The sequence below is a fragment of the Lepidochelys kempii genome, chromosome 6, assembly GCF_965140285.1.
Source record: "Lepidochelys kempii isolate rLepKem1 chromosome 6, rLepKem1.hap1, whole genome shotgun sequence".
NCBI lineage: Eukaryota > Metazoa > Chordata > Testudines > Cheloniidae > Lepidochelys > Lepidochelys kempii.
This window is the reverse complement of record NC_136385.1, coordinates 66124582-66150660: the sequence shown is the minus strand read 5'-3', so window position 1 is coordinate 66150660 and position 26079 is coordinate 66124582. Positions and strand designations below refer to the sequence as shown.

Genomic DNA, 26079 nt, shown 5'->3' with positions numbered 1-26079 from the left:
TGATAATGAATGAGAAACATTATGTAGAAGGGGGAATTGACTGTGAAGACAAGTAGCTTCTGTTTAATGCAACAGAGAAGGAGTAGCCCGTGCACGGATGCAACAAGAGAGGTTTCAGAGTAGCAGCTGTGTTAGTCTGTATTCGCAAAAAGAAAAGGAGGACTTGGGGCACCTTAGAGACTAACAAATTTATTTGAGCATAAGCTTTCGTGAGCTACAGCTCACTTCATCAAGAGAGGTGACATGGTCAAAGTGACAGGCTAGACAAACAATCTCCACAGCAGCATTCTGAATAGATAGGAGGGGGACAAGACTTCATTTGTCTAGACCAGGGGAAAGAATGCTGCAGTAACTGAGATGAGAGAGGACGATGGCTTGAACGAGAGTTTTAGCTGTGTGGAGATAGGAAACTCATTCTACTTTTTGCTGCCTTTATCCTTCCCCTGCAAACGTTAAGTGTATATCAATGTCCTGAAAGTAGAAAAGGAAGCAACCAAAGAAGATGAACAATTTTGGGCAATCTCTCAGAAGCTACAATGGCTACTTCTTGTTTCTTGCATTCCTTGCTTCCCAGAATTGAAGTCCATTGCATCTTGTTTATGGTTTTAGCATCTCCCCAACATTCTTCCCTACTAGCGGAGTTTAATATTTCCTCTCATTCCATCTTTGTCACCATAGACAGGTAGGAAAAAGAATGCCAGTGAATTTTGTGTTTGTTTTCCAGAAGCCTAATTCAGGCACAATGGTAAACAGACTATTTCAGCCTTAGCTTCTTGGCAAAACAGCAGCTAAATTTCCATAGTAATCTCAGCTGGCACGCTTGCTGCACAAGAGACCAAATCAGATCAACAGAAGGACAAACAATGTGAGCATAGTGACATACAGATTTTGCATCGAGAGCTCTCCATCCATCACAGCTTTGTAGAAAGCTGAGTGCACAAGAACCAAAGGCAGCTGGGTTTTCCCCATCTATAGCATGTAAAATCCAGTCTTCAGTGCAGTTCAGTTTGTGGGTGTGAAGCTGATGCCACCCCGTCCTGTCAAAATATTTTTACAGGCACATAAATATGACTGGTCACAGTATTAGACTCTTCAAAAACAAATGAGAACACTTACACAAGATTGGTAGAAATAGTCTGATAATATCTGCTGGGTAAGCACATACAGTAGAACCTCTGACTGTGAAGACAAGTAGCTTATGTTTGATGCAACCGAGAAGGAGTACCCCGTGCAGAGATGCAAGAAGAGAGGTGATATGGTCTGAACTCTGAACACCAGTTACGGACTTACCAGTTCAAAGCCATGAGTGGTATCAGTACTAGTGCAGACACAGCTTGTGGTAGCCAACAGCATCTTAGGCACTATAATATCTGACCATGCTCAACGTAGATCTAGACGACACAGTGGTTAGAATATCAGAAACTCCCTAGAGCTTCCGGCTACCGCTACCAATGATGGGGTCAAAATGTTAGTAACAACTGTGAGAAATTCTGGACAGAGAGCCCAGTGTGCACAAGCCCCTAATATAAGGCTGAAATGAAGAAAACATTTTGGGCTCCTCAGTCATAAAAAAAAAAGAGGAAAACTGTCTAGTGTCCTACTGAGGAGATTAATGAGTTCTTACTCTACATTTTTAATCAGATATGCTCAGGTAGTTTTAGACCCCAAGATTCAGGTGATTTTTTAAAAGAAGGGTTGTTACAAGGCCCACGATGAACAGAAATATTTTCCTGAAATTCTGAAGTGCGTCAGTAGAAACAATGAGTTTGGATGCAAACAGTTTTTTGCCAGTGCATGATAACCAGGACGGTAGACTATCAACAGAAAGCATCAGATCATTCTACTTTAACTGTTTGAGGTGCAAAAACAAAGGAATATAAGATAATTAACCTGAAATTCTCCAAAATTAGTCACATTTACCTGATTTAAGGATGCCTCCCTTGAATAGGATTTGGTCCCTTTAATTGAACTTCTCCAGTAGGTAACTGTCACCCACTCTAAATTAGTAAAATAAAATAACTTCATGTTTAATTGCTTAAATTTTTAGTCCTATAAAACAAAACTTTCTTCCTCAACAAAAGAGTGTTTTCAACATGATGTGGCCTCCTCCACCAACCCTCTACATCTGCTACCTATGTAAATCAGCAATATTGATAGCCAAAAAGCAGCTTTTCTATTAGCAGCCAAAACACCTCCCTCTTAGAACTTGGGGGCTGTGGTAATCCCCCTTTTGAAATGCTAATGTCATTACAACCACAGCACCAGAGGACAAATGGCAGGGAGCTGGGAGACAGAAGCTCCAGCTGTGCCCTTATACATATGATTTAAGCAGGGCCCTTTGTACCTCTCCTCCCGCAAAGCCATCTCTCTGGCATCACACTCAACAGGATCGACAGATGCTATCCAACACTTCTGATAAATGAGGGTGGAAAGAGGCTTTTTCCAAGGTGATGAATACATGTGTGGTGAGCAGCTTGTGAACAGGCAGTGGTGGACATGGGTATTGTTCTTTCAAACAGACTCAGAATGAGAGAGAGGTTTGGGCAACGCTTGTGAAGACAAAGCAAAAAAGCTTCCCCTCTCTTGCTAATGTGGAAGCAGAATACGGTTACAGAACTGTGGCAAGACATTTGAAAAGTCAACATAAGAGAATCAGACACAGAAGAGTAAGGATTAAAAACCAAGAATTTTGGAAGGGAGATAAACCCTCATGCTTCAGTGCACAGGCCAATCTCTAACTGAGGGCAGCTAGGCAGAATCCTGCCAATAGTGAAATCAGTTTCCTAACTACTTACAACATAGGGTTTCTTGCACCTTTTTGTAAAAGCGGCTGGTGCTGGCCAATGCCAAACAGGATATTGGAGTGGACAGATCACAGGTCTGATCCAGCATGGCAATTTTCATGTCCCCATGCAATATTTACCAATTGTTAGCATACAGCCGTCACAGGTTGTGGCTGTTCTAAGGATTATGGGTTTTTTCGCCCTCTCATACCACTGTGAGGCAACTGATGGCAAATACTGACTTCATAATGGTGATCACCAAATATACCAAATACATTTAAAGATTTTTTGTAATGTTTCCAGCTGCTTACAATTTAGTTATTTCTCAAAATCTAAATTATCACAGAACAAGTGAGACCGCATACACGATGGCTCGGTTCAGTCTTCACTCAAGTGTAAACAGGCTAAGGTTTTACATATTTAAACAGGTGAACACACACATTAACTGGAAGAGTATGCTACAGTCCAAGCTACTATATCCAGTTCATGAATACTGCTGCGTTCATAGAGTTTTCCACTTCACTGTCGCAGACTGGCTGTAATTAACGGACAAAGAAAATATCTTTTTGCCAGAGCAGCAGTTGTACACAGAGGATTCACACAAAGGGGCCCTTTAACATTAGACGAAAGTTTGATCACTGCAGCTTTGCTTGCTGCTTTAGGAGTCCTTTAACTTCTACTCTTTCAGCAAGGCAGTGTGTCAGCATACAGTGAGAGGCGGCCATTCTGTATTACCACTGGTACAGAGGGAGGCTCCTGGCCCCTACAAAGAGGAGGCTGCATTAGCTGCAATTTGTGTAGAATGGGATACTAGCAAGAAGCTCTGAACTGAGGCTATTTTGCGAAGAAACAGAGCTTCACTCTCCAGGGACCTGCCATCAGAACTACACTCTCTAAAGAGAGTCAGGAAATGCAACGTATACCTTTAAGAGCAGCTAATTAAAAACTTCAGTGGATGAAAACCACTTTAGTGGCACTGATGGACACCCATCTGCTGACAGCAGGAGAAAGGCAGATAGCTACACTCCTCCTCCTGGAGCTTTCTGTAGCATTCAGTGCTGCCAACCATGAGATACTGCTGTCTCACCTGAAAGAGATGACAGGTGTCCTGAGGTAAGTGCTAAAATGGTTTAAGTCTTTCCTAAAGGGATGAACCCAACAAGTTGTGATAGGAAACTGCACCTCCTCCACTAGACCTGCATTATTAGAGTCCATAAAGACCAATTCTCTCTCTGACCTTATTCTACATCTATGTGCAGTCCAGGTGAACTGGAAGATGGCATGGATTCAAGTGCCATCAATATGCAGAGGACACAACTCTGCCTATCCTTCACCACATACAACGCTACCGCCAAGATGACCCAATGTACGGAAATCAGCTCCTGGATGAAGGACAGCTAGATGAAGCTGAAACCGAGCAAGACAAAAGTGATGCTGCTGGGCAGAAAAAAGCATCTGGAAGAACTTCCAGCCACAGTGTTGTCTCCTTTGGTTGAAGATGTATCACAGTTCAGGGGAACTGCCCCTCTCTTTCCCTCTCCTAGTCCAGCCAGGGCACTCACTCTCAGGCTTCCAGCCCCGCAGTCATCACCTCAATGTGAATTCCCCAGCAAAGACAGACTGCCTAAGAAGGCCTGCTCTGCTTTTGCTTACTCTTCAAGGCTATAAACCATGTAATTGCCACAGTTATAGGTTGCAAAAAAGCTCCTTCTAAACACAGGACATACATTAAGATAAAAGCATTGCAGAAAACATTTTGAACAATAGGAGAACCTACGTATATGCTAATAAACTTACCAGAGATCTCTACTCCAACAAGGGCTTTGGCCAGTGAACAGTCCTTCAAACCTCACCAAGGGGTTTATTCCATGTGTGACTGGTTCCCCCCAGGTGCCACCTGAAACTGGGGTACCACTGAGCCAGCCTGACTCACCAGCCTGGGCTCCCTTTACACTGTACTGCTGTGACAGGCCCTCAAGCCCCTTCCAGCATACACACAGGTAGGGACACGTCCAGCTGCAGCTACACACGCATGCTTGGGAGCAGCTCTGCATGGGAAGGCTCAGCTAAAGCACCTCCCAGTTCTTAAGGCACGCACCCCCCTTTGGAGAGTAAGCCCATAATTATACCATTTTGTGCTGCACCGAGAACTGTACAGTGTAAGCTCATAAAATTCACCCCCTCCCTCAGTGTGGAGAGAGATATGCAACAGCTTTCTGCCCCCAGTTATTTTCCACACACTGGTTTTAACTACAAAAGATAGATTTCAAAGTGCTTATAAGGGATAGCAAACAGATCAAAGCAGATTACCTAGCAAAACAAACAAAAAGCAATCTAAGCTTAATATACTAAAGAGATTGGATATGAGTAGCAAATGCTCACCCTAATTGTTTTAGGCAGTTTGCAGAGATTCTTGAGGGTAAGCTGCATTTGCTTGCAGTTTAAAATCCCAGATATTCTTTTCACAGGCTAGAAATCCCTCTAGCCTGGGTTCAGCCCTTCTCCTTTAGTCCAGTCTTTATTCCTCAGGTGTTTCCAGCAATCTTCTTGAAGAACCACGATGACATCACTTCCATGTCATAACTAGCTTTTGCATATGGTGGGAAACCTCTCTCCCCCCTCTTGGTTCCCACACACAGTCAGTGGAAAAACACTGGTACTCCAAGATGGAGCTTAGTACCAAGTGACTTGGTTACATGCCCCTGTACGGACACAGCAGCCATGAGGCCATTTGTAGAGTCCTCAGGAAGGCTCTCTGGTGGGAGATTAGCATCTTCGAAGACCCACTATTCTCCCCAATGGCCCTTCCCAGCCAGCCATCTAGACTGATTACATTCTGCCAAGTGGGCATTCCCCTGGTGTAAACACATTTGTAATAGATGCATAGACAATATTTCTAACTTCAGATACCAAAATGATACATGCATATAAATAGGATAATCATATTCAGTGAATCATAACCTTTTTGATGATATCTTACATGACCTATCTTGCACAACATACATCAGTTATGCCGTAATCATATCATAAGACTATGCGGTGTAATGCCACACCCTGGTCACAAGTTCAAAACAGCTGATGCACACCCATCATTTTGGGGATCACGCTTATCTACTTTGGGCCTCTGGTCTGGTCCTCACATACCAAAGGATCATTATTAAATATTTGTTCCCAATGTAGATAGACTAATCAAGTCACCCCTTAACAAAGAGAAGGGTAAGCTAAAGAGATTGAGCTCTTTGAGTCTGTCACTATAAAGGCATGTTTTCTAATTCTTTAATCATTCTCGTGGCTCTTCTCTGAACCCTTTCCAATTAATCAACATCCTTCTTGAATTGTGGGCCCCAGAACTAGACAATATTCCAGCAGCAGTCACGTCAGTGCCAAATATAGAGATAAAATAACCTCTCTACTCTTATTTGAGATTTCCATTTATGCCTCCCAGGATTGCATTAGCTCTTTTGGCCACAATATCACATTGGGAGCTCATGTTCAGCTGATTATTCACCACAACTCCCAAATCTTTCAGAGTCACTGCTTCCCAGGATGGAGTCCCTCATCCTGTAAGTACGGCCTACATTCTTCATTCCTAGGTGTACACATTTACATTTAGCTGCATTAAAATGCATGTTTGCTTGCACCCAGTTCACTCTGAATCAGTTTCCTATCCTCTTCATTATTTACTACTCCCCAAATTTTTGGGTCATCTGCAAACTATCAGTCATGATTTTAGGTTCTCTTTCAGATCACAGCTAAAAGTGTTAAACAGCATAGGGTTAAGCACCGATTCCTGCGGGACCCCACTGGATAACGATTCCCTGTTTACAATTACATTTGGAGACTTATCAGTTAGCCAGCCTTTAATCTATTTAATATGTGCAATGCTAATTTTATCTTGTTCTAGGGCGTTTTTTTGTGTTTTTTTTTTAAATCAAAATGTGTGGTATCAAGTCAAATGCTTTACAGAAGTCCAAGTATATTACCTCAACATTACCACCTTTAACAACCACACTTATAATCTCATCACAAAAAGACATCAAGTTAGCTTGACAGGATCTATTTTCCATAAAACTATGTTGATTTGCATTAATTACATTACCCTCCTTTAATTCTTCATTAATGAGTCATGTGTCAGCTGTTCCATTATCTTGCCTGTGATTGATCTCAGGGTGACAGAACTATAATTACCCATCATCCCATTTACTCTTTTTAAAAACTGGCACAACATTTGCTTTCTTCCCAGTCTTCCCCAGTGTTCCAAGATTTACTGAAAGTCACCATTAATAGTCAGAAAACTCCTCAGTCAGCTCCTTCAAAAGTAGTTTAAAAATATGTAACTTGAGTAGCTTCTGTTTAACATCCTCCAGAGACATTAGTAGAAGAGTGATATCACCATATGATGAGACAACGTCATGTTTTCCCCCCAAATACAGAACAGAAATATTTATTGAATACTTCTCCTTTTTCTGCATTATTACTGATAATTCTAGCATTTCCATCTAGTAACAGACTAATACCATTGTCAGGATTCTTTTTTTCCTAATATATTTTAAAAATGCCTTCTCATTGTCCTTAACTTTGATGAGCACAGATTTCTCCTTTCTCCCTTTTGCTTCCCCTATTAGTTTTCTAAAATTCCTACCTTCTGGATTTATATTCATTACTAGCAACTTCCCCTTTCTTACATTTAAAAAAAAATTATATGTATATTATGGCTGACTTCTCTTCCCCTCTAAGTCAGGTTGGTTTCTTAACCAGCACAGCCTTCTTCCTCAATCAAAAAGATGCTTTTTGGGCATGTAGTCAGGTTTTCTTAATTGGAATTCATTTATCATTCACATTTTTCTGAGACTCCGTTCTTCCTCCTAGCTGATTTGGCTCATAATGAAGAACATGAGAACTGCCATAATGGGCCAGACCAGTGGGCCATCTAGCCCAGTATCCTGTCTCTGACAGTGGCCAGTGCCAGAACTTCAGGGGAAGTGTACAGAACAGCCGCCATTGATGGACCCTCTGCCATGAACTCATCTAGTTCTTTTTTGAACCAAAAGTTATACTTTTGGCCACCACAACATCTGCAGACTTTGCCACTTCAAAATGTTCATTACTGATCCGGAACAGGGAGTGAACTGTGAACAGCATATGTCCCAGAACAGAAGTTTGGAGGACCCTGCTGTTTACCTCTCTCCATTGTGAAAACTGACCATTTATTCCTACCCCATTTTCAGCTTTGTGAAATGGGCCCTATTAAAGCAACAAGTCTATATTACTGATATGGACTTTATTCTGCTTCCACATTATAAATATGATCAAGTCATGATCACATGTACCTAAGCTACTATTAATTTTTAGTTCTGTCATCAGGTACTCTGTTAGGACAAGGTCTAAAAGAATTCCTCTGTGTAGGCTGGAACACTGAGTTAGGGAACGGTCATATAATGTTTAGAAATTCCAAGGATGTTTTAAGTTTTGGCAGCATGAAACCTCCAGCATGTCACTCAAATTGATGTCCCCCATGATCACGCAGTTTTTTCCCTACACATTGTAGATAGGAGCGTATGCTTGGAATATGCTTCAGATATCAGTATTGCCATCTTGTGCCCCAAGACTGCTACACTGAAACCAAACCAGTCAACAGAAAAATACATTCCACAGCTTGTAAAAAAGTGCCTAGTTACTTTCCTTAGGGAAGCCAAGAGTCAACAAAAAGGAAGAAATATTGCACTAGTCATTGGGACTGTCAAATGTCAGGTCTATTCTCTCCACATCCATCCCAAATAGAGAAGGAAGAAGTGTCTGAAATATGTCAGCACACGGCTCAGCAAAAGCCACCTCTAAAACAGCACTAGCAGTTTTCAGAAGCAGCTCTCTTCTTGGTGTACACTGGGCCTAAAATAAGAACTATTTAAAGTTTACAATCTGGTGGACAGTTTTCCCAGCGCTATAGTCAAGTTTCTTCTTAGGAGCAGCTAGAGAGTAAGCAACAGCCATCTTTGTGGCATAACACACCAAAAGCCAGTTCCAGGTAGAACTCCCTCTGCAGCAGAGAACACAATTCTCCTGGCTCACATCTTTGGTGGTGCTGGCACCCAGGAAAGTAGGCCACTACAGTTTGTGTTACTTTTTCCCCTCACCCTATTGCATTAGGAAAGACCCTTCTCCACTGAAAACCCATACAGATCTTGTCTACGCTGGGGAAATTTAGCATTAGCAGGAGCCTTAGTTTTGACAAGGTTTCAGTGGTTGTTGGAGTTTTCAGACCACCACATTGACAGTTTTAACTTGTCTACACTAAGGCTCCCACTGGACCAGTGGGAATTTTATTTTCTTTCCTTATTTCTTTTGAAAAACTCCCCAACGCAGACAAAGTCACAATGGTGGCCAAATAGAAAAGGGACCCCAAAAAAGCAAGTCAGAAAGCTATTTTCAAAACTTTTAATATGAGCAAGAAAAAAAAACTAGAAATCTCTCTGAAAAGTAGAGAGCATCCCTCCAAATGTAGCAATGGCTTCTATTCACAATTCCCCCTCCACCCCCTTCATTTCATGGCCATGCATTTCAAACCCTCCCCAATCTGATCTACACCAATGATTTCAGGGCACTTACAAAGGCAGCTGACAGCAGATGCTCCAGTCATCAGTATTCTCACCGCACTGTGCTGCTTATTGATAAAAGGTTTCAGAGTAGCAGCCATGTTAGTCTGTATCCGCAAAAAGAACAGGAGTACTTGTGGCACCTCAGAGACTAACAAATTTATCTGAGCATAAGCTTTCATGAGCTACAGCTCACTTCATCGGTTTTCATGAAGCTGATAGATTTCCACTCCATACGGCTAAATTCAGTGCCTTGCATAATGACAGGTTTCAGAGGAGCAGCTGTGTTAGTCTGTATCCGCAAAAAGAAAGGAGTACTTGTGGCACCTTAGGATGAAAAACCAATGAAGTGAGCTGTAGCTCACGAAAGCTTATGCTCAGATAAATTTGTTAGTCTCTAAGGTGCCACAAGTACTCCTTTTCTTTTTACTGATAAAAGGCTTCCATCCCTCGGGAGTCTCCCTTAATTCCACAACGTACTATGAACCCTCAGGCCGCAGATCAACTTTTAAAATCCCTACAATACTCTAACAGAGGTGTCGTTAACTGCAGCTGCAGCAGAGACCATGAGCAGGGAGCTCTCCTAAGTATGATGCTGTAATGAAGTAAACCTTACCTAACCATTAAAGTGTTAAAGTTCTTCCAAGAGCATCATGTTATTCTTATCCCTCCCACTCTACTCCTCTGCTTGGACACCTAAACACCCCCTTCATTTCACTACTCACCCTTTGAGCCATTAATTGGTTTGTCAAACCATTGGGTCCTTTTTGCAACTCTAAATCTAAACCTTCTTTTACATTCTACCTCCACATACTCCTCCCCCACCCTTCTTCTGCCCATCCTAGCATCTTATCTTTCCAGTTTCCCTCCTGCAACTTCATTCTATTCTCTCCTCTCCCTGGAGCTCCAAATGCGTCTCCAGTCTTATTTTACGGCCATATTATAGCTGTGAATCTCTATAGCTAACGTTGTAGGAGACTGACTATTCTTGGTCCTATTTTTGACCCTCTTTTAAATAATTTGCTTTCCTGTAACCCAGAAAAATTTTACCCATGGCTAAAGCAATGTGACACCTTTGCCAGTGGAAGTTGACGGAAAAAAATGCAAAATTGTCCAAGTAATGGATTCAATACTGCGGCTACATTTTATAATCTTAATTTGTTTCTTTAGCACAGGTGGTAGAGGGGGCATGAGGATGACAGAGGAGAGAAACTGGTGCCAATGAAAAAACAGCCGCCTTCATGAGAACGGTGCAAGACACCATGCAAACCTTTTCCACAGGATCCTGCCAAATGCAGCTTCACACTGAAACAGCAGCAGCCCTTGGTTTTCCAGGGTCTAGCTTTTTATATATGTGCCAGCAGCACCACACTCCCAATCCTATCTTTGGTTGTGATGACACAAAGGCATCCTCCAGTGATGGCATTTATCTTCCTTTAAAAAAAAAAAAAAAGCAGCATTCTGGGGCCTAAACAGGGAGGTGATCCCTTTTTGCTTTAAAAGCTGAAACAAAAACAGGATCAGATACAAAGACAAGCATCAATAAGCAGCAGCAGCTATGCTACAGAGATCAGTCCTCGATTCTGCTCTCAAGTAGGGAGTAAAGATTTGCCCCACCGAAATAAGCCTGGCTGAGTATAGGAAACAGAGCATGCAAGATTAAATTAAGGCTCCTTGGTTAATGTACTGCTTCGTTCCCTAGCTTCTCTTCCCCCGAGACCTTTTTTGTCTTACAGTTCACACAAACGCAGCATTCCTTTGCTTCCATGAACATCTTGACTGCAAAGAAGGGAGTCATGCAAGTACATAGCACTGAAGCATTTCCTGTTGGCAGCTCCCATATATGGAAAAAACACTGAGGCACAAGAGAAAGCTTCCTCAAATGCTGGCAGCACAAGCTCTGTGACAAAGCATTCTCTCTCTTTTCCCAACCTCTTTCTTCAGCTCCGTACCTCCAACACACTCATCCCCCTCCTTCCCTCACACAAAGAGCATAAGAGTTCAGCCATACTGGGTCAGACCAATCGTCCATCTAGCTCAGTATCCTATCTCCCGACAGTGCCAGATTCTTCAGAAGGAGCAAACCAGAACAAGGCAATTTAATCAAATGATCCATCCCGTCATCCAGTCCCAGCTTCTGGAAATCAGAGGCTTAGAACCCATTTATAGTTTTGGCCTTCACAACATCCCCAGCATCAAGTTTCACAGACTGACTGCGTTGTGTGAAGAAATACTTCCTTATGTTTGTTTTAAACCTGTCTATTAACACTTCCTTATTCTCTTTCTCCACACCACCCCTAATTTTATAGGCCTCTATCACATCCCTCCTTAGTGGTCTCTTTTCCAAGCTGACTAGTACCAATCTTTTTAATCTCCCCTCATACGGAAGGTGTTCCATACCTCTAATAATTTTTGTTGCCCTTCTCTGTACTTTTTCCAAGTCTAACATATCTTTGAGATAGGGTGACCAGAAAGGTTTCAGAGTAACAGCCGTGTTAGTCTGTATTAGCAAAAAGAAAAGGAGTACTTGTGGCACCTTAGAGACTAACCAATTTATTTGAGCATAAATTGGTTAGTCTCTATGCTCAAATAAATTGGTTAGTCTCTAAGGTGCCACATGTACTCCTTTTCTTTTTGGTGACCAGAAATGCAGTCTTCAAGGTGTGGGCGTACTATATAATGACATTCTGATATTTTTTCATCTTATTATCTATCCCTCCCCTAAAGGTTCTTAACTTTCTAACAGTACCTAACTGTTCCAACAAATGGAGACTGCACAGCCCATGAATTCTCTTTCTGCTTAGATACAACAGATTTCAGTGTGATCCAAGGAGTGTACCCTACAGTTACTCTATCCAGTGCTCTAACATGCTGCTGTACCTACAGGTGTAACTCACTCCCCTTTCCAAAGCTTCCATAGCATTCCTTTCAGTGCTTCAAGTTGCAATTCATTCATTCTCCAGATACAACCCAGCTCCCTGTGCAACCAGAGGCTCAGTTGCCTGAGGGGAAAGGCTGGTTGTAAAGGAAAAGAAGTCTGAAAGCTCTCCCAGGTTTTTCTTGGTTTTTTTTTGCTTTTTTTGAGAGAGACTGATACTTATGGTAAAGATACTTGAACCTTGACTACACTACAGCCTTTAGCATTAGGTTTCAATTTTCCTAGTGCAGACGCAAGCTAAGTCTTGATCTGGTGACCCAAGTGTTTCTCCCCAGCTGAGACAGCCACACTGTAGAGTTGGGGATCACTAGCAGTGCTGCTAGTGCTTAACCCACCCTCAGAGAGCTTAAAGAGATCAGGGGAAGGAGGGGGACTGGGGAAGAGGAAGAATCGGTCAGGTAATTGGGAAGAAAGAGGCCAACTTTTTTTGGGGGGGGTGGGGGGGGGAATCTATCCTACTTGAAACATAGGAACGTAGGATGTAAGACTGGAAAGAATCTCCTGGGTCATGGAGTCCAGTCCCCTGCTGTTGCAAGCAGGCTTATCATAAACCCAGCGCTTCAGCTGCCAGGAGAGGCAATTCAGGCATCAAAAAGGGAGAGAAGTGACAGGGGAGTGACCAAATTACATGTAAAAAGTTGTCCAAGTTGGATTACCCTGTTTCGAGTTTCAATGGCAGGATATGGTCCCACAAGTTCCAGAAAAACCCAAACTTGAGAATGTTTTCAAACTGCAGTGCTCAATAACTAAGAGTCTGGGCCAAGTGCCAGGATTACTCTGCATATTCTTCTTGTCAACTGTTTGAAATGGGCCATCCTGATTATCACTACAAAAGTTTTTTTTCTCCTGCTGATAATAGGCCACCTTAATCGATTAGTCTCGTTAGAGTTGGTATGGCAACCCCCATTTTTTCACGTTCTGTGTATCTATATCTTCCTACTGTATTTTCCACTGCATGCATCTGATGAAGTGGGCTTTAGTCCACAAAAGCTTATGCTCAAAATAAATGTGTTAGTCTAAGGTACCACAAGTACTCCTCGTTCTTTCTGCATAAAAAGTTTACAAGGGAGATGAGTGTCTTCAACCTAGTCTGCAGAGAACATCAAGGAAAAAGCAATTCTGATTTACCATCTTCTCACAAGAAAACCAGGACAAAAAAAAAAAAAAAATGGACAGGGAAGCCTTCATGCCTCCCTCTAGAGTACCAGTTTCTCGATTTCATGAGCCCTAACAGGCTGGCTCCATTGGTCCTGATCTCATTAGCTCAGTGATAGTGTAGAGAGGCAGGATCCTCAGCCAGCATAGGTATTGCCAGCAGTTACAGCTGAGCCAACTACTCTGGGGGCAAGAATTTAAATATCTTATTAAGTCAAACTTAAGAATTTGAGGAGCCCATTCTATGTTCCCCTCCTTCCCACTCCTTCTCCCTGAACACCATGGCAGGACGGGCAATAAGACCATCTTTTTGGACCCTACATACAAAGAATCAGGAGAAATTTCAGGCAGAGCGGCTCAGGTTTTAATGAGAGTTTGGTGGGGAAAGGGATTATGTCAAAAATCTGTCTTCCAATAGAGACCAGGCCATGTGCTCAATTATTTATCTACTTACCATAATAACAAACCTTCTGTAATTTGCATGAGGGAAAGGTTCAACCAGAAAGACCAGTTCTGACCCCCAGTAAAGAAAAGCAACAACCCACAGTTAATCTACATAACCTGGCACCTCTGGCAATTTGCCCTTCTTGCTTAGATTAAAGGAAATAAAGGGGTTTTGCCTCAATTTGTCCTTACCACTCACATACCCCCATCTTCTGTGCAGCCTCAGAGCATTGTTTTCCCTTCTTCTGCCAAAAGCAGCTGCATACAGACAGTCCTTAAAGATCAGCTACAAATCAGTGAAGCCTTCATTGTGAAGGTCACCCCCTCACACCCTGGAGAGGACTGGTTCACAACACAAGACATATGGTCACTAATGTTCCAAAATTAAAAATTGTAAATACAGATTAAACTATTGGGAACAGGCCAATAGTTGCTATATAGTAAAAGCCAAAGCCTCAAGAGACCAGAAAAGGAAGACTCCAACTGAGAAGACAGCGGCAGGTTCCTCAGGAGTGAGTCAGAATTGGACACTTAGTTCTAAAGGCTAATTTATAGTTACCGTTTCTTATCTATTTTCTTCTTATCCTTCAGTTCTCTTTACTAATCTAAATTAGGTTTCCTAATTGGCATAGTCTTGCCACAGATTGTGTATACGCAGTTCCAAGTTTCACAACTTTCCTGTTGAAGGGTTTTGGGGGAGACACACACACACACACACACACACACCACTTATAACATACTCTTGGGAAGTACAGACGGTCAGTCTCAGAGACCTCATCATTTGCCTCCTCTTCCCTGAACAGGCGAAGGGAGGAGCCAGTGACAACCTTGTTTACTGATGTTCAGGAAGGAATTCAGGCGGCTGCCAGTTCAATTTCAGGGGTGCCTCACCAGAGGCCTGTTGCAGCAGCCTGAGCATGCTGGGTACAAAAAAGAATAGAGTAAAAAAAGGATCATGCCACCCTACAGACCACTAATTTCTGTGTGTTCGGATATACTATTTATTCTGAGTTACTCACAAGTTAACATTTTGTGCTATTACAGCACTTTTCATCTGAAGAGCTTAAAGTGCTTCACAAACAAAGAGGTAGGAGCCTTGGCACTTAGGCACCTATTTAAGCCACTCCCCATTTCTCATTAGAATGGGGCAAGAATTACAAATCAGCTCACATACAAAGGATCACTATCATGGTTTTATTAAGTCTTCCAATTTGAATTTTCAAGACCCAACAAATTGTGTGGCTGGTTCAGTTTAACAGAATTCTACTAAAATCGAAGTCTTGCTTGATTCATCACCAAAAGTATGTTTGAGTGGTCTAGTTCTGGTTCCATATGGACCAGTTTCCACATAAACCAAGCCACTATAAACACTGCACTGTTACCATCATGCATGCGTGACCAATGGCTCCATTGTTATACACTCTAATCCTCTGCATTGTATTTCCAATTTGTGTGTTCTCCTTCATGAGACACCCCATCGACCGCCCACCCTCCTCCCTTCCTCTGCTTCTTTTCCCATTGCCAGTTTTCCTTCTCTTTGCAAGGTGCTATATCCCCTCTTTGGATTTTAGATGACTACAAAATCAGCCCAATCACTTGTCTGTCTAGCCAGTGCTATCACAACCACTAAATAATTCACCCACAACTACATGAATGTCATGTTTTAATCTAGCATAATTCTAGAGGCAAAAGCAATCCTCAGATTGCTATTCCTCTGGAATGTATATAAAGCAAACAGAATCCCTCAGTGCCTTGGAGTGTTCTCACAAGACAGAGCAGGAATAGTGAGCTAGCTGTTCCATGGGATGCAAACATCACTCAGCAGTATCCAAGAGCCTCTGCATGGAGCAACCTTAGCACTGAATAGGCCTTAGCACAGCAAACATCACATTTGTCATGTTTGCATCAGAAGCAACATACAGGAATGGGATCTTCTCAGTTCCTAGGTGTTTGAGCCTGAATATACAATTGTAAGTGGTGACCTTAAAAACAAGTAGCTTGTTGTACAGTGCATATTTCACTAGTGACTAGTCAATGACACACACACAGTATCTTGGCCACAGTACAGATGCATCCTACAAGGAAATGGAATCAGCTAGGATAGGAATTCAACTGCAACATTTCTGGCCCCTATTTTCAGAATGTTCTTTCTGTCTCCAACCTCCACCATCTTCTCTCATTGAGACTTTGAGAGCTTGCTAGTATGAGCACAGATACAAAAAGAGCAGAAAAGAGAAGAGACTTTCCCTATTATAAACCCAAAGAGTATCCTTAGGAGTCCACTCTTCTTCCCTCAAAGCCAAAGACATGGAGCTGTGAAGTACGATAGATATTTCTGAATATCCCCCTCTTCTGATTGATTGAGCATGGCTTCCAATCTATCAGCACCAAGTTGTACTGTTTTATGTGTTAAGGGTATTGCTGGAGTTGAATTTCACTTGACTGAAAGCCCTGAAAGTTCAAAGCTGCTTTCCCCAAACACTGCAACATCCTCAGTCACTAAGCAACTTATCACCTTCACCTTGAAGCACATCAAGGATATTAAGAAAGATTGCTTGAGACAATACTGAGGATTTTTCTCAAAATCCATATATGAATAATATCCATTTAACACACAAAGAAGAGACCAGACACCAGCTGACTGGAAATGGGTCTGTCCTCTGCATCTACCCACATGGCAAGCAAAATGAGTGTTTGTCTAGCAGGAATATCTAACCTACGGGCTGCTGAAATAATGTAGGTTACAGCTTATACAAAGCAAATCTCTACATTATTATACACATTACACAGTCCTATATACATTTGTTACATTTAATACTTCACTAGCCACAGCCTTTACCTTCAATCTCTCTGACCAGAACGAAGCCCATTGTTTTTACATTTCTAACAAGACAACCAAGGCAATTCTTGTACTGTTTGTGGCAGCTGCGACCCATGTGGCTGTAGCTCTGCATTCAAGACAGTCTTAACACAGGAGTCTCTACGAAGCAAGAGCTTATACCCTGACACACCCCCATGTTCCTCCAGAGCATTTATGTGAACTAAGTGGAGTTTGAAAGAGGAGCAGGGGGAGGAAGAGATGATTTCCCAACTGATTTGCCTGTATTCATGGTTTATACCTCTGGATCTCAGCTCCTTGGCAGACTCACTCACTAGCATGACTCAACTGACAAGCTGCTGCAAGTGCACTCCCTTGGTTATGTGCCACAATGCCTTCTCCTCCTAGCAACTATCTTTTAAATCTGACACCAAGATCTCAACCAAGAACTACTGCAACAAAGCATCTGAACTTGGAAACACTCATTTCCCAAAACACGAGATTCTTTTCCTCCCATAGGAAATACAAACCTATCTTGATAAAAAAAACTCTTCTCCTGGGTTGTTTTCTCACCATTTCATACCTGGGCAAAAATGAATCCATCTGGGACAGAAGATAATTGTTGTAGACTAATCCAGAGTACTGGGTGGAAGAAGGGAAACAATTCAGGACAACTCTAGGCTTTTCTGACATGGTAGTTGAATGCTCTCTAGTGCTGTTGTGTGTAACACACAACTAGATATCTCTGAAAAATAACACTGTAAAAGCTTAACAGTGTCATGGTTGACTTTTCCCTTTCAGCAGCCCTGTACAGCAGTGGTCATTTGCATACAGATTACAGTCTCAATTACAGATGTTTCAATATGCAATTGGAGTTTCAGGGATGGTGAAGCTTCGGTCCCAGATCACAGAGTACTTGACAGGCTGGTGGCTACAGAGTCTATGCTGGGTTATTATTGGGGGTAGAGGGGCTGGAAAGAGATGGATTATGATTTTAAAAGGTCTTTTCCATCTACAACTACAGATTTTAACGTAGATAGTGGTCACCCATTCCTGTCTGTCTCTCGATCCCAGCAGCTCCCTCCCCACCAGAAAAGGCCAGATGCGCCAACAAGAGGGGCTCCTCATTTGTCAGTAGCTCCCAACATCAATAGGCTTTTCTAGCCAAATCCACCTCCAGAAGCAATTGGGCATCCCTTATAACTGGCATTTCTAGTATCTAGAAGAATCTCATTGTGCTAGGCCAGGGGTGGCCAACCTGTGGCTCTGGAGCCAAACGCAGCTCTTCAGAAGTTAATATGCGGCTCCTTGTATAGCAGGGGTAGGCAAACTTTTTGACCTGAGCGTCACATCAAGGTTCCGAAACTGTAAGGTGGGCTGGTGTAGTGTATTAAATTGCTCCCTGTAGGAATGTGCTACTTACAGTGTACTACTTACAGCTGTCAGTCCTGGTGCTCTGAGCAGCATGGTAAGGGGGCAGGGCCAGGTTGTTTGGGGAAGCACAGCCTTCCTACACAGGTGTACGGTATTAAATCGCTCCCCATAGGCATGGGCTACTTATGGTGTACTACTTACAGCGGCCAGTGCTGGCGCTCAGTAAGTAGCACATTCCTACGGGGAGCAATTTAATACACTACACCGAGCAGTGGCTCTCACAGCCGCGCTGCCAGGCAGGAGCTTGCAGCCCCACCGCCCAGAGCACTGGCAGCATGGGAGCTGAGGCTGCGGGGGAGGGAGGACAGTAGGGGAGGGGTCGGGGACTAGCCTCCCGGGCAGGGAGTTCAAGGATTGGGTAGGACAGTCCCGCAGACCGGATGTTGCCCACAGGCCACAGTTTGCCCACCTCTGTTGTATAGGCACCAACTCCGGGGCTAGAGCTACAGGTGCCAACTTTCCAATGTGCAGGGGGTGCTCACTGCTCAACCCCTGTCCCCACTCCACCCCTTCCCACCCCCTCTCCTAAGCCTGCCATGCCCTTGCCCCTCCCCCTTCCCCCAAGGCTCCTGCATGCCACAAAACAGCTGATTGGGAGATGCAGGGAGGGAGGGGAGGCACTGATCAATGGGGCTCCTGGTGGGCCGGAGGCGCTGGGAGCCCCCGAGTGGGGGGGAGGGAGGGATTTGAGCTGTAGCTCACGAAAGCTTATGCTCAAATAAATTTGTTGGTCTCTAGGGTGCCACAAGTACTCCTTTTCCTTTTTGCAGATACAGACTAACACGGCTGTTACTCTGAAACCTGACATATTACTGTGGCTCTTTGGCAATGTACATTGGTAAATTCTGGCTCCTTCTCAGGCTCAGGCTGACCGGCACTGTACAGATAACTACTGCTAGGCTCTGTACAGACAGAGGAAGTGACAGTCCCTGCCCAGAATTGAGCTTCCAACCTTCACATTTTGCGGATTTTAAACTTTTATTTGCAATGCTTATATCATCCTGTCTCCAGCTACTGAACTCAAGACCTCATTCACCCTCTTTGTTCCCTTCTTCCCTTCCTTCTCTATTCCTTTTGACTTTCAACCCCTCCTTGTGCCGACCTCTACTCCATAATGTCCTTCCCCCAAACCTAGAGAGAAACTGAATATTCGCTCTTTTTAAAAGCCACGAACCACTAACAAGACTAGCACCAGCCACTACCTACACTACTTTGCTTGTATGCTGCATCCTTCTCCCACATCTCATCCCAGGTTTTTAGTCTTTAAAACTGTAACCTTTTCAGTGCAGGGGTGTACGGCTTCTAGTACATATTGGGTGCTACTAGACTATAAATTATAATTAGGCTTAACACTTATTTGGAATTTATACTTCATTTCCAGCAGGAAGCCACTGCCATACATAGGAGCAATTATTAGAAGTCAACACATTTTCTTTTTTGTAATAAGTCTTATTTAACATCGCTGTGCAGGAACAAGAACACCCTCCTCTCCCCCATTCCCAATATTTCTCATTCTAGTGGTCACCACTGCAGATGTTCACTGTGGCGCATATCAAAAAGCATCTCAAGAAGGCTAGTAATACAGAGAGGTTATTAGCTTTCAACATGCACTATATAAATATAAATATATAAATATAAATGTGTGTGTAAGTAAATGCAATACAATGTTAATTCATCAGTGAGCCCTGGTGCATGTATATATGTGTATATACACACACACACACACACTAATATACATATACATATAAAGTGTGTGTGTGTCTTATTTGTGCATTCCCTATACAAATTCTACCCTCAAGGGTTGGAAGTGATGTATTGTTTGGCACTTTCTCCATCAGCCAGTTTTGTCCACATTTGCACCTCTCACCACACACTTCTGTCAGAAGAGCATCAAGAACAAGAGACAAGAAGAGAGATGAGATGAATGGGGGAGAAGCTGGAAAGTGGCTAACAGCAGGTCAAGTGACATGTCAGAAGTTACCGAATAAGAGACCAAAATGAAATCAATTGATCCCAAACTGCAGTCTGCAGAGCATTGGCTGGTCATTTGGTGCTGGCTCTCTACTTTCTTTCCAGATTTTAAAATCACATTTGCAGCACTAAAAATACATTAAGGCCCTTCCCAGTAGTATTTTTCCATGTAAGCTGTAGCTGCCACACAGATGTTATATGATCATCTAGGATAGCGAAAAAAGCACAATCACAAACAGAAGGGGAACAGAGACTATAAGATCTCTGTATATGAAGAAGTGGTCTCTTGTATTTTGCCTAACACTATGTAGGTAAAAATTTGCTACTTGTGTATTTTAAAATGCATCTACCTTGCACACACAGTAAGTAGGTACTGTAAAAGGTTTTACTTACCTGAGGCCAGTCCCTCCAAGATGAAAGTACTGAAGATAACTAACGGAAGAAATAATCCATGACCAGTCAAGGCAAGTGGTGATGCTGTGTTGCTCTTTGGTGCTACCATTCCATGGCACATCTTAAAAGAGTTCTGGTCGTCTAAGAATGATCCAATCTACAACACAAGAACAGAAGAAAAATGCAAGTGAAGAAGACAGATCTCTATACTATTAGAGGGGAAGTGAATAAAAGAGAAATAAATAAGCAAAAGTTGCTGCTTGTTTTAATGTTTAGGAATTCCACCATGTGAATTCATCTGCATTTTGGGGGGAGGAGGGGGATATCGCAGAAAGATTTCCATGTGAAGTGTCAAAAGGCTAGAGTATCTAAGCCAGAGCTTTTTTTGGCTGTAATCCACTCATATTTTACATGAAGGCAACAAAAACGGCGCTTACATTTTCTCTTTCCTTTAAGGCACCCAGACTGACTGCAGCATCTGGAGATGTTAAAGCAGATTTCAGGTAAACCAGTTTTGCTAGACAGTCGCTGATTTTAAGAATGTCTCAAAGAAACAGCAGTCTGACTACTAGACAGCTGGGATAAATCAAATGCTTCCTTAGCTACTTGGAGAGGCACAACAGCACACTTGCATGCACACACTTAAAGACTACCTTAAGGAGGAACATCAAATAGACACGGAGGTCAAAACATCACACCTGTGGATTACAGAGTGCAGCCAATTAAATTCAAGGATGTGATATCATCATACCTGTGAATTCAGCCAACAGTTTGTCACCTTTTTCCACACTCAAAACATAAACCAGATTAACAAGAACTGCCCTGATGACAAAAATCAGTAGAGAACCAAAGAAGCACAAGTCAAAGCCCCATTTATGTGACAGGAAAGGCTATACAGGCGTGACTCCAGAGATCCAAGGTTTACTACAGTTTATGTAAATTTAGAGTTAATACACCACTCAGGTTGCATCTGTAAAAAATCCCCTTAAGGGAAGTCAGAATTAAAATCCCAGTTACCCTTTAAACTAAATATATATTTAGCTTACATTTTTTGCCAGGTAGCTAATGCTATAGTCAAGGTTATACGGACACTCGCTATAGCCCCTCTATTCTTCCGTATACTTAAGACTTTCAGAGAGAGATTCTCTTTTGGGGATAAGATCTTTCCATGCCTGGTCTCAACTAAGGAATTTTAAATTTGGGGGGAGGGGGGGAAACACACACACAAAAAACCCAAACAAACAAAAAAGCCCTCTTCTGCTATGATTTTTCAGTTCAGTGGATGTTCTCATTGTAGGAGGTTTTTTTTGCTTATGCAAAACAGCTCAGCTTCAGAATTTGGATTTTTCAGGTTGATTAGTCTTCATTTAAGGAAAAGTCCTTTTTCTGTTTTGAGGTTGAGGAAAGAAGGAAGAAAATAAAAGTATAAGATTTTTAAAACTTGCTATTAGGCATATGTGGTAATAAATCTGGCTGTTTCTAAGATCTAGGATACTAAGTTAGTAACACAGCAAATAAACACAGCCAGAAACTGAAGTTTGTTTTATCCTGTCTTCAGTTCTTTATTCTGCCACAGAGAAAATACTAAAGAAGTTGTTAAACAAAGGGAAATGATAAACTTGGGGATCACTTGAGAAAACTGGAGGAACATTAGTTGAGCTTTCTGTCAGATAGTTCAAGCATGGGCTTAAAACAGCATTTAAACCACCACATTAACAAGAGGCTTGGAGCATCTCTGGAGGGCAGGCTGCTAGTGAGAGAATATTTGTCTGTGCCATAAGAACCATGAGAATAAACCTGTGGGGGTGTAACCACCACGTCACACTTGCAGTATAAGAATGGGTTTATGACGCTTTGTTCACTCAACTCATTCTTTCCACAGCGCGAAAAAGGATTAAGAAGATAGTTGCTGCCAGTTACTGGTAAATTTTTTTTTACGTGAAGATTAGACCACATTTAGAGTGAAAATCTTTACCGACGCAGAAAGCCAAGACACACTAAACAAAGGAACAGAAACCAGATGACAAACAAATGTGTTTGTCCCCAACACAGTCAGATCTATTGCATAGGATTTTAGAATTATATTAAAGAAGGAGGCCTAAATATTTGCTACTCTCTACCATACGGCCTATAGTCAGTTTCATTCTTCCATGAGCCATTGCTCTGGGCTAAACTACAGACCCCAGCATGTAATGCTTCATCTTGAGCCAAGTATCCTTTGCTTTAAGTATGCTTACATCAAGATGAGGCACTGCAATTTTCCCCAACTCAAGAAGATTGTACTGGCATGATGAGCTATGCAAGTGTTTCCAAAATGTTAAAAAAGAAAAAAGAAAAGAAAGAAGAAAAGAGGCAACTACCGCCTCAAGGATAGGTACCTTCCTCACAGGAAAGCACTGGAGACTGACGCAGGAGTAAGCTCCTGGATATGTGTTTGTTACTACCTATTGCTGCTCTGGTGACAGGCTGCTGCATAGCACAATGCTGCATGTCTCCTTTCTCATAGGGTCAGGCACTACCGTTTCTCTTAGTCACTTTTTGATGAGACGTCTCATACGAGTGCTGAAAATTTGAGGAAGTATCTGTGTGACCCAGGGACCTCTTGGTGCCAACTGGAAGGGGGCACAGTCATGCAAAAGGGTTACTGGGATCTCCTGGATCTGATATCTATATACTAGTTCACCAAAGGGCAGCATGTAAGGTCTCTGCTGAAAGCCTGTGTCACAGCGATCATAACCATTGTGAAATGTATGCACGGACGTGCACGCACACACGCACTGAAAATATGTTCTTAAGACCTGTGAATTGGGGCTGGTCTCCAAAAGATGATAAATGAATTGCTTTTAGGAAGGAAATGCTTATCTGTCTGGCTATATGCAAATTGAGTATTGTGTGCTTCACAATGGCTGCTTTATTTAATCAAAAGATTGCAAAAGCTACAGAGAAGATTTTCCACATGAAAAAACAAGCAGCAGGGGGTGTGCTGTTTTGGAATAAAGACAATGGAATGTTGGAACTGTAACTAGAGGCAGACAAACACCCTGCATCCTTCATCTAGGGCAGCAGTTCTCAAACTGTGGGTCAGGACCCTAAAGTGGGTCACGACCTCATTTTATTGGGGTCGCCAGGGCTGGCTTAGCCTTGCTGGTGACTGGGGCCGAAGCCAGAGCCCCACTGCCCGGGGCCAAAGCCTGAGGGCTTCAGCCCTGGGCAAAAGGGCTCAGGTTTCAGTCCCTACCTTCCTGGGGCTGTGTAGTAATTTTTGTTTTTAGAAGGGGGTCGCGGTGCAATGAAGTCTAAGAACCCCTGATCTAGGGCAGTGGTCTCCAAAGTTTTTGGATCGTGCACCCCCACAGTGCCGCCGAAGAAAGGAGAGGGGAAGACCTGCTGCAGGCATGCAGAGCTGCCGCCAAAAGGAAAAAAAAAGGCGGAGTGCCGTCCGGCGGCGCTCCTCCTGCCACGCACTCCCTGGGGTGTGCGTACCCCACTCTGGAGACCACTGATCTAGGGGACAAGCTGCCAGCATTCTTGTCTTATGAACGGAGGGTCGCAGCCAACCTGGTTGTTAAGGACTGGGAGAAAGACAGACTTTGAGTGAGCAAAACTTCATCAGACAGGAAAATGTCCTGTTAACGAAGTCTAGGTCCTAGTATGCCTGTTATGATTTTATTTTGCATGTAACTAGGTGTTTTCAAATATTTCTATTGCTATCACTTGAATCTCCATGCTTTGTTAAATAAGCTTCTTGTTTTTACTACAAACATATCTAAGTGTTGTGCAAAGTGGTGATATGAAGGGAATATGGTGATCAGGTGTGTCTCACTGGGAGCAGAGAATCTGGGAATTCTGGGAGTGTCTAGTGGAGCCAGGGCTGGACACTCTACAGATGCAGGGAAGGCTTGGGGTGTGCCTCTTGCTGCCTGCAGAAGGAGCCCGTGTAGGCCGAGAGGGGAGTACTTGTGTTGCATGTAGCTGGTGGAGTCAGGGAGCCAACCTCCAGTCCTGTAAGGTACAGACAAGGCTTCCTCACACTGAGGGCAGGTGGTAGTGAGATCTCTCACAACTAGGGTGACGAGATGACCCGATTTTGGGGGCTTTTTCTTATATAGCCACCTATTACCCCCACCCCCACCCCTGATTTTTTACACTTGCTATCTGGTCACCCTACTCACAACCCTGGGTACTTCCAGGAAGCATCACAATCTGGTGCTGCTCTGCTCTGATTTATGAATACTGTATGCTAATCTGGTTATTGGGATGATGTTTACTGTATGAATATGTTGGTTAAATTTAATTACAGGGTGGAGGGAGAGTTGTAAGAGAAAAAAATAAGCAGGAAGTGAAACAATGGCTCTAAATAAGCCTCACACCCTGAACACCCAGTAAACCAGGGGTCAGCAACTTATGGCCCACGTGCCAAAGACGGCACGCTGCTGCCTGCCAGGTCCCAGCTGCCGACCCCGCTCAGCGCACTGCTGAATCCAGACAAGGACCCCGGCAGGCAGCAGTGTGCCATTAAAAATCCTGCCCACCCCCTGGGCCAGGTGAAGAAGCTTGGTCCTGCCAGCTGCTGCTGCAGAGCCGACGAGCTCCCCCTCCCCCACCTCTTCGCCCAGCATGCTGGGTTCCTGCCCCTCCTCTCCCTCCCTGCCGCCAATCAGTTGATGGCCCTTTTGAGGGAGGGGGAGAAGCAGAGCTGCAGCAGGCTGGATGCTTTGGGGAGGAGGCGGAGAAGAGATGGGGACGGGGCCATGGGTGGAATCGGAGCATGGCCCCACGACCCCAGCCCTCTGCCCTGACACACACCCAGCCCTCTGCCCTGACTCCTGCACCCTCCTCACATGCCCCCAGCCCTGACTCCTGCACCCCCCACACCCAGCCCCCCCACCCTGAGCAGCAAACAGGAGCTTCTGCACTACCCATACATTCCCACCTGCACCCCTCGCACCAAATGGGAGCTGCCCAGGTAAGCACTCCACACCCAAACCTCCTGCCCCAACCCTGAGCTCCCTCCCTCATTCTAGCTCCTGGCCAGACCCTACACACCAACCCCCAGCCTGCTCCTTCACCCCCAGCCCTGTGCTCAGTGCACTCGCACCCTCAGCTCAGTGCAGAGAGAGAGAGGAAGAGAATGGGCTAGAACCAGGGAGAAGGTAGGTACCCACTCTATGTGGGCAGGGCCAGGATCCCAGACCGGCAGCTGGGACCCTGGCTGGCAGGAGCCGGTGGACGGAACCCAGACTGGCAGTGGGCTGGCCCTGCTCAGCTTGCTGCTGGTTTGGGGTCCCAGCTGCTGGCCCCCTCAGCCCGCTGCCAGTCTGGAGTTGTGGCTGCTGGCCCCTTGCCAGCAGGGGTCCCAGCCGCAGGCCCTGCTCAGCCTGCTGCTGGCGTAGGTGAACGGAACCCCAGGCTGGCAGAGGGCTGAGCGGGCTGGCGGTGTAAGATCAGCATTTTAATTTAATTTTAAATGAAGCTTCTTAAACATTTTGAAAACCTTGTTTACTTTACATACGACAATAGTTTACTTATATAATATATAGACTTATAGAC

The 26079-nt window shown here is 43.7% G+C and overlaps 1 protein-coding gene across 4 annotated transcripts in view; it reads right to left on the bottom strand.

The window, feature by feature from the left end:
* The window catches only part of SUSD6 (sushi domain containing 6), a 111928-nt gene that overhangs the window by 40033 nt on the left and 45816 nt on the right, over positions 1-26079 (bottom strand). For all 4 annotated transcript variants that reach the window (XM_073348474.2, XM_073348473.2, XM_073348472.2 and 1 more), the window contains one exon: positions 20530-20686. In XM_073348474.2, the coding sequence (XP_073204575.1) occupies positions 20530-20650 (121 nt within the window). In that variant the 5' untranslated portion in view covers positions 20651-20686. The remainder of the gene's footprint in view (positions 1-20529; positions 20687-26079) is intronic.